This window comes from Otolemur garnettii, unplaced genomic scaffold, assembly GCF_000181295.1.
Source record: "Otolemur garnettii isolate 467f Iridium unplaced genomic scaffold, OtoGar3 scaffold00256, whole genome shotgun sequence".
Classification (NCBI taxonomy): Eukaryota; Metazoa; Chordata; class Mammalia; order Primates; family Galagidae; genus Otolemur; species Otolemur garnettii.
Window position 1 is genome coordinate 1,157,750 of NW_003852651.1, and position 9,303 is coordinate 1,167,052.

The following is a 9,303-nucleotide window of genomic DNA, read 5'->3' on the forward strand; positions in this document are numbered from 1 at the left end:
CACAGTGCTGGCCATTTTTTGGTTGCAGCCATCATTGTTGTTTGGCGGGCCCGGGCTGGGGATTCGAACCCGCCACCTTAGGTGTATGTGGCTGATGCCTTAGCCGATTGAGCCACAGGCACCAAGCCAGCTGTTATTTTTTTAAGAAAAAGTTTAAGGCACTTCCAAAGAGAGTTGGAAGTGGGTCCCTTTCATGAAGGAGAGGTGAGAGAAAGAGAGAGAGAGAGACCAATGTTAGTTGTTATTAAGATGAATATTTGCTGGGCTATGGTGATAACTTTCAGAAACTCTTGAGAATATTTGTTCTCTTTAGATTCTATTCTCTGCAGCCCTGGCTTGTGGCTCCTGCTTTCTTCTCAAGGCTGCCTAACAAAAGTGCCCAGTGTTCTCTGGGCCTGTTTGTAGACACTTTTGGGTAGTTGGGAAAGCCCTGCCTTCTAGGTTCTCTGTTTCTCTTGAGGGCCATAGTTTACCCTTTCTGGGTCTTTCAGTCCCTGGTTTACACATGAGGACAGGAATGTTTGCCTGCTTCCTAGTTTATTCTTCATGTGGCTTTTGGCATAAGTTAGTCTACTTTCAGAACTTTAGTTTCTTCTTCTGTTAAGTGGGCAGTTGAACAGGATTTGAGCTTGTGTTCTTATGATGCTTGACTTTGGCTAGATGTGAGGGCAAGAGGTACCTCATCATTGAAAGTGCATTTTGGCAAAAGATAGAGGTATGGGAAATTGAATAGGGAGAGAGGCTAGTGGTAAGGGTTTCTTGGAGCAGTTGGCCCTAGTGCTGGATTGATAAGGGTGCATAGGGATTAGATGGCCCTGAGAAGGGGATGGGAGCAAAGTTGTAGAAGCAGGTGTGAGGGTAGTGGTGCCAAGATCAATAGGCACATCTGAAGATTGCTGTGGAGATCAGCTCCAGGCAAGGGGCCAGAGAGAGGAGGAGAGGGTCTTAATCTTGGGAAGAGAATCCCAGGGGCTACTATTTACAGAGCAGCATCTCGTGCCAAACTGTTGTAGGTGTGAATAGGGCTTGTGGCATTCCTATTTTCCAGAGGGGGGCTCTGAGGCCAGCTCCGAGCAGGTGAGTTGTGAGTATCCTACTGAAAAACTCATGTTTTTAACCCTTTGTCATGTGGCCTCTCAGCAGGAACAAAAATACTTTCCCACTCCACTCCTCTGGGCAGCATCCACATACCTTTTTTGCTGAGGCCTATCTATGGGGAAGGCAGCAGGGTGGAACTATGTTCTTGACAGTGGTGTTGGTTGTGTTAAAGGCTTGGCCACTGGAGAATCTGATGAGCTGTTGAGTGACACAGACCCACTTGCAATGGAGATCAAGTGGCTCCATTCTCCGATGATGAAAATAACAGATGCCATTGAAAATAAAACCACCATGTATAAGGTACCTAACACTTTTCTTCATGGCAAACTTCTCTACCCAGGGCTCTGGGCAGTAGTCATTCTCTTCTGCCTAGCTCTCATGTGGCGAGATATGGGTGATTCATTCACTTCCTGTGGGCCCCTGGATGTCTGACCTGGTATATCCTTTGCCAAACAATGGTAGGTTCGAGGAGAAGGCACTCTCTTCCAAGCAGCTTCCCCAGCCTTGATTCTAGCCCATAGAACCAGTTTCACTATTTAACTACCCAATTGTCCTAGTTGCAAATAACTATTCCTTTCTCCTAACTAGTATCTAGGATCCCACTGTCAGTCACCAAGTCCTGTGGCTTCTCCCTCCTAAATCTCTTGAGAAGCTGTAGATTTCTTTTCATCCCTGCCATTCCTATAACCCTAGACTAAATCTTAAAAACTTACTTCGATGTATATTGTGTGGTTTCTAAATGATGGCCCAATCTGACCATGTTACCTCCCCTGCTTAAATTCCTTTCATGGCTCCCCAGCATCTACAGGCACAAGTCTATATGCCCGGGGCCTGTATTCAAAACCTGCAGGGTGTGATATGACTCTTGAAGGTTTTTTCAGCCTCTTCGTGTGCTAGTGCCCCTATCTCTGCCCTTCAGGAGTTCTTATTTTTAGAGGTTTTCAGACACAGACACCTGCACTGTTTTGAAAGATTCATGGTGAGGGGGTTGATAGTTGGGACATCATGGCTGTGAAGGCCCTAACCTATACTACTTGTGGGTTAGGGAAGTCTCACTTGAGCCAAGCATTGAAAGCTGATGAGTTCTTTGGGCAAGAGGCTCAGCAGCATATGGGCAGGGGCTTAGCCTATGCTAATGCCGAGGCCCAAAAAGAAGTGTGGTGTGTTTGGGAAATTGCTAGTGGTGAGCAATGGCTGTAGTAGGGGGGTAGGAGGCAGAGAAAATGAGTCTGGAATCAGATCACAGAAGGCCTTGAGTTTGACTTTAAACCATAGAAAAGCTGGTTATTTTTTCTGAGTCAAGGTTTTTTCCCCCTGTTATGTTTATTTAGTTTTTTTTTTTTCCTTCTTATTTGTATTTTTAACTGGGTAATATGTATATATAGAATAAAATTTAAAATATTTATTAAAGGCTATCCAGTGAAAATAAGTCTCTTTCCTACTTCTATCTCCCACTTACCCTGTCCCTTTCTTGGAAGTGGTCACTATTTAACAGACTTCTGAATGTCCTTTCAGAGCTATCCATATTTATATACATAAATACATACATGGAAGCAGATATAGATAACTATATTAATTCAAATAGCATGCTATTCGTGTTCTCATTTTTCTTATTTCATTAATACATTTATCTGGGAGATTATTTCACATATTAAAGAGCTATCCTTTATTTTCCATGGCTGCATACTAATCTAGAAGGGTTTTAACCAGGGAAGCTACAGGGTCAAGTTTGTATATTAGAATATCACTCTGGCAGCTGGGGTAAAAAATCAGATTTTTCTAGAAAGAGAGGGCCACAGTGAAGAGGAGTCCAGAGAGGAACTGTATCCTATAGTCAGTCTATAAGAGAAGATGAGGTCTGAACTCTGGCAGTAGCAGGAATCACACCATTCCTATCCTCATGTAGTTTCAGAGGTTCCTCTGTTGCTTAACGGAAAATCAGCATAAAGTTTTATGTTTAAGGCCACTCCCCCAGTCTTTCTTACTGAGCCCACAAACCCCAGGACATAGCATTTTCCCTCAAGAACCTACTGTAGTGTCCTACTCTACTACAGGTTCTAGACTTAGGCCACCCATTGCACAACTATGAGGGACACCATTTAGGTATACTATATTGTGAATAGTGGCCCTGTCTCCAACCTCAGAGGTGTCTAATATGGTAGCATTGTTCAGACCCACACCATCTTGTCTTTTCCTCACTATAGTGTAATAAGTGGTCATGGGCTCCAGAGCCATATTTCTTGAGTTCTAATTACCTCTACTGCTTACTAGCTAGGTGACCTTCGGTATCTTGTTTTTCATAGTATTATTAGAAGGATTAAATGAATTAATACTTATATATGTATTACATATATATGTGTATATATATGCTTACAGTGGTACCTGGCACATAATAAGCTTTCTGTCAATATTGGCTTTTATTGCCCACATTGACCTTTCAAAATTTCTGTGCTTTTCAATGTTTAGTCAGGAATGACCCTCTCCATTAGTAGTATGTTGACCACCAGCATTGCCCCTAACCTCTTGGTCACTCATCCTTCATGTCTCCAGGGAGAAGTTACAAGTCTGCTTTGACTTGTATAGTTTGTTATATCCTTTTTAGCCTGGTTGATTCCTTAAAGTATAACTGAGGATGATGCCTTCTCTAGCATTTCCCCACATAGAGTAGGACACAAAATACATGTCAGAAAATATTTGTTAAATTGAGTAAGTAAAGAAGTAAAGAATCATTGTAATACCAATTGTCATTTATCAAATAACTCTACCTTTTCATTTTATTTTTGTTAAGCCATGTAAGCTACCCATTGTCAATCTCCCCATTTGACAGATAAGCAAGCTAAGGCTGAGAGGTTAACTAAGCATCTGCTAGTGTATGGTGGAGCCAGAATTGGAGTTTAGTTCCTTATGGTTCCAGGCTTGTGGTTCTTACCCAAGCCTTTCCCTGCCGCCTCTGTAGAAGTTTTTGGAAGTACTCCGGGGGATCTTGACCTTCTCTCTCTCTCTGTAGATTGGAGATCTCACTGGGTACTGCACCAAACCAAACCATCATCAGGTGGGGTGGGTTAAACGCGAGGTATACCACTGCCCCAAGAACAACAGTACTGTGGGTATCTGTGTTGTGGACCGCCGTCCGATGTTGCAGAGGATCATGGAGATAGACCCCCTGCAGCAGGGCCAGGCTCTGGCATCTGCTTTGAAGAATAAGAAGAAGATGCAGAAGCGTACAGGTGAGGGCACCTGGGCATCTATATGCTTAAAGGGGCCTGCTTGGATCCTTGATTTGGGCTCTTGAATGAGTATATCTGTGTCCAGCTCTAGGCTAATGTTTAGGGGGCAGGGATGGGTTAGGAGGCTCAGCTGCTAGCTAGTGGTTCTTAAACATTAGCTTCTGTTAGAATTGCCTACAGGTTTTTTTTTTTTTTTTTGAAACAGAGTCTTACTATGTTGCCCTTGGTAGAGTGCTATGGTGTCACAGCTCAACCTCTACCTCTTGGGTTTAAGTGATTCTCTTCCCTGAGCCTCCCAAGTAGCTGGGACTAGGTGCCCACCACAATGCCTGGCTATTTTTTTGTTGCAGTTGTTATTGTTATTTAGCAGGCCTAGGCCAGGTTCAAACCCGCCTGCCTCTGTGTATGTGGCTGGTGCCCTAAAAGCTGAGCTTCAGGTACTGAGCCTGTCTGCAGGGTTTTTTTCTTTCTTTCTTTTTTTTTTTTTTTTTCTTGTAGAGACAGTCTCTTTATTGCCCTTGGTAGAGTGTCATAGCGTCACACAATGCTTGGCTATTTTTTTGTTGTTGTTGTTGCAGTTGTCATTGTTGTTTAGCTGTCCCAGGCCAGGTTTGAACCTGCAAGCCTTGGTGCATGTGGCTGGCATTGTAACCACTGTGCTACAGGCGCCGAGCTCCGGCTATATTTTTTTTGCAGTTGCCATTGTTGTTTAGCTGGCCCCTGGCTGGTTTCGAACCCACCAGCCTTGGTGTATGTGGCCGACGTGGTAACCACTATGCTAAAGGCTCCAAGCTAAGCATTTGTATTATTATTTTTTTTTTTTTAGAGACAGAGTCTCATTTTATCGCCCTTAGTAGAGTGCTGTGGCATTACACAGCTCACAGCAACCTCCAACTCCTGGGCTTAGGCGATTCTCTTGCCTCAGCCTCCTGAGTAGCTTGGGACTACAGATGCCTACCACAACACCTGGATATTTTTTGTTGCAGTTTGGCTGGGGCCGGGTTTGAACCTGCCACCCTCGGTATATGGAGCTAGTGCCCTACTCCCTGAGCCACATGTGCCACCCCGTATTTTTTTTTTAAGAGACAGTCTCACGTCGTTGCCCTCAGTAGGGTGCCGTGGTGTCACAGCTCACAGCAACCTCCAGCTCTTGGGCTTAGGTGATTCTCTTGCCTCAGCCTCCCAAGTATCTGGGACCACAGATGCCTGCCAGAATGCTTGGCTATTTTTTTTTTTTTGGTTGCAGTTTGGCGAGGGCCATGTTTGAACCCGCCACCCCCAGGCACATGGGGTCGGCACCCCACTCACTGAGCCACAGCGCCGCCCCCAAGCATTTGTATTTTTAACAGGTTCCTCTGGGGACCATACTTGGAGAACCTGTGGCCTAGTCTGTGTGTCACATAGCCACCATTTATTTATGAGATACTTTCTATGTGTTGAGTAGCTTGTAGGCTGTATCTTTTTTTACTTTATCAATAGACAGTATGTTCAAAATCTAAAATGTGTGAAAGGGTATATAGTAAAATCTCTCTCATCTCCTAGTCATCCAGGCCTTCCCCCATAGGCAACCTGTTAATTAATTTCTTGTGTCCCTTTCTTGAGATAGATACATAATCAAATAACTGTATATTCTCTTTTCTCTTTTTCTACACAAATACTTTCTCCTGGACACACAGTTTTGCCCCATCGTTTTCCCATTCAGTATATTTTAGGGATAGTTCCATGTCAATACACAAAAGAACTTGCCTTCATTTTACTGATGCTCCCTTGTGTAATTGACACATTCAGATTTCTATGCTACACTTATACCTTCACTAACTTATTACAAAAATACAATACCCATTTGGTAAGTGAGGAAACTAAGACCCAGAGGCATTGACACATTCAGTATAAGACAGCTTAGTAACTGATGGAGCCAAAATGCAAACCTATGATTGTTAGACATTATCTGACCTATTCTTTGAACTAGATTGTTTTCAGAACCAGGATTCACACAGATCCCTGGGATTCCATATGAATTACTCTTGAATACCTAGTTTTATTAGGGAGTGGGGTGAAGATAAGACCTTGCAGCACAGAGTGATCATTTTGGAAACACATCTCCTAGCCCAGTGAAAGAGCTTAAACCCACCTGGGGATGGTGGTTGGGTAGGGGCAATCAGAGAAGGCTTTCTGGAGAAGGTAAAGTCTGAGGGACATCCTGAGGTCAGGTTGTGTCTGGGGGATGAGAGGTATACATGAGAAGCATTCAGACTCAAGGCTTTTACTGCCATGGTGCCCCTTTTCTGTGGTAGGTCTTGTTTTGAGGGTAACAGCAAAGCACTAAGTTCAACACAGTGAAGGCAAATTACTATTTTAGTATTTGGAAGGGGCAAAAATATTTGGGAGTTCAGTAAGTCTGAAACCTCAAGTTAAAAGCTACATTGGGATAATCATTTCGCAGATAGACAAATGGATCTACCTGTGAGGTTGAGCAGTAGCTTCCAGCAGCCCCCTAGTTCTTTGGTTTAGTGTTTTGAGGTGAGTGAACTGGTTTGAGAGCTTGGTGCAGACTAAGGTAGAGGTAGGTCAGCATTATCAGGCTGCCTCTTAGCAAGCCAGCCACCAAGATTGCTTGTATTTCTTCATCTGCAGATAAAATTGCCAACAAGTTGTCTGATTCCATGATGTCTGTCCTTGATTTCTCTGGCAACACTGATGACAGTATTGGTGACTGATGGACTCATCTCATTCCCTCCTAGAAGCACCAGTTCCAGTGGGATGGGAGAATATCAATGAAATAGTTTGGTTCTACCTGAAGCACCTGCATATTAAAAGAATCCCTCCCCTATCATGTGCCCTGCCATTTTCTTCCACTTTCTCTGGTAAAAAGAATCCTAAAAGGCTGGAGTTGCCATAACCAAGACCCTTTATTTACCTCCTATTGTTTCACAGAAGAAATAAAAAATATGTTAGCAAAGTCCACGTGCTAACTATTTATCCCCCACCTTTTTTTTTTTCGTTTGCTTTTTTTGGTTGTAGTTGTCATTGTTGTTTGGCAGGCCTGGGCTGGATTCAGACAGGCCAGCTCCAGTGTATGTGGCTAGCACCCTAGCCACTGAGCTACAGGCACCGAATCAGCCACACAACTTCTTAAATGGCTGAATGTATGATCTGGGGGTCCTTGGGAGGGTAATGACTTCATTACCACTACACAACAGATATTAGCAATAAGGCATTCCTATAGTAAGCTTCAGGCCACACATCTTCCAAGTCCACAGGTCCTCATCTGGGTCGCAGTGGGAGTAGAGGGAACAAGGATGAGCCTTCCTATGTCTCTGGAAAGGTCTGGGGACAGGATAGAGGGAAGAAGGTAACAAACAAGCCAGGGTGGTGCTGAAGTATAGTAGCCACTACCTTGTTCACATGAGAAAACAAGCCACCTCTTAGTAGGGAGGCTGGATACTTCAGAGGCAAGTCCTGTTTTGGGGCTTTTGGGGGTAGATTGTGAATTGAAGGAATCCCTTTAGTTGAAGTACTCTGGCTGGGCCCTGCCCTTGTGTATCCATGTTTCATCTAGCACCAGCATTTGAATTCCATAATTCAAGAAGGTTCTGGTACCATTTATTCAAAGACTATCCTCAAGAGAGCTGCTATATTTAGGGGTCCATCAACCAAGTCCTTTTCTAGCATCTGGAAGCCACTCAATTAAAGTATAATAGCTAACTTCTCTCCTTGATCCTGAAACATCTCTCCTTATCAGGGTATTTTTGGGCCGTGCACACAATTTCAGTTCCTAGAAATCAGCCTGAGTGGACACATTTTAAAGTGGGTGAGCATTGCATTATTTCAATTTTTTTTTTAATTTATAAATAATAGTTTATTTCTTCAAGTTCTAGAGACTGAAAAGTCCAACATCAAGGCATCAGCAACACCTTTGGTGTCTGGTAAGGGCTGGCTCTCTGCTTCCAAGATGCCACCTTTATGCTCCATCCTCATAGGGTGGAGAACATAACAAAAGGGATGAGCTCATTCTCAGGCCGTTTTATAAGGACATTAACCCCATCTTATTAGCCTAATCACATCCTGAAGGCCCCACTTCTTAACACCATCACCTTGGGATTTAAGTTATAACATATGAATTTTAGAGACACGTACATTCACACCATAGAATAACTGCTTTAACCTCATCTCACAAATTTTTATATGTGTGTTTTTATTTTTATTTAGTCAAAGTCTTTTCCTACATCTTTTGGGACTTTCTCTTTGACTCAGATTGTTTAGATGTGTGGTATTTAATTTCCAAGGGTATGCAGATACACCAGTTGTCTTTCTATTATTGATTCATAGTTCAATTACATTATGGTCAGAGAACATAATTTATAAAATTTGATTCATATATATATATATATATATATAATTTCAGGTTAATGTGAGGGTACAACTAGGTTACAATGTTTGCATTTGTAGAGGTAGAGTCCCTCTTGTAATTGTGTCCCATACCCAAGCGGTGTGCCACATACTCTCACATTGTGCTTCATAAGTGGAAGTACACAAATACCTCTCCACCCCCTCCTCTTTCTCCCCCCAATAAAATTGAATTGAGTTTTTCTCATATGTGGGCATGCATTAGATCATCTGCTGACTTCATATGAGAATTGAGTACTTTGGATTCTTGCTCCTCCAATCTTGTGATACTTTACTAAGAACAATGCTTTAATTCCATCCAGGTTAATACAAAGATGTAAAGTCTCCATATTTTAATGGCTGAATAGTATTCCATGGTATACATGTACCACAGTTTGTTAATCCATCCCTGGGTTAGTGGGCATTTATGTTGTTTCCACATCTTGGTGATTGTAAATTGAGCTGTGATAAACAATCTAGTGCACATGTCCTTATGATAAAATGAGTTTTTCCTTCTGGATAGATAACTTAGTCATGGGATTATGAGGTCAAATGTGAGGTCTAATTTGAATTATTTGAAGATTCTCTATAC

At 42.7% G+C, this 9,303-nt stretch overlaps 1 protein-coding gene across 2 annotated transcripts in view; it reads left to right on the forward strand.

Annotated features, from left to right (window-relative positions):
• Positions 1–7,287, forward strand: part of GNL3L (G protein nucleolar 3 like) — a 33,403-nt gene extending 26,116 nt beyond the window's left edge. For both annotated transcript variants that reach the window (XM_023508547.1, XM_023508546.1), the window contains exons 14-16: positions 1,271–1,398; positions 4,106–4,325; positions 6,960–7,287. In XM_023508547.1, coding sequence (XP_023364315.1) covers positions 1,271–1,398; positions 4,106–4,325; positions 6,960–7,042 — 431 coding nt within the window. In that variant the 3' untranslated portion in view covers positions 7,043–7,287. The remainder of the gene's footprint in view (positions 1–1,270; positions 1,399–4,105; positions 4,326–6,959) is intronic.
• The last annotated feature ends 2,016 nt before the right edge of the window (positions 7,288–9,303 follow it).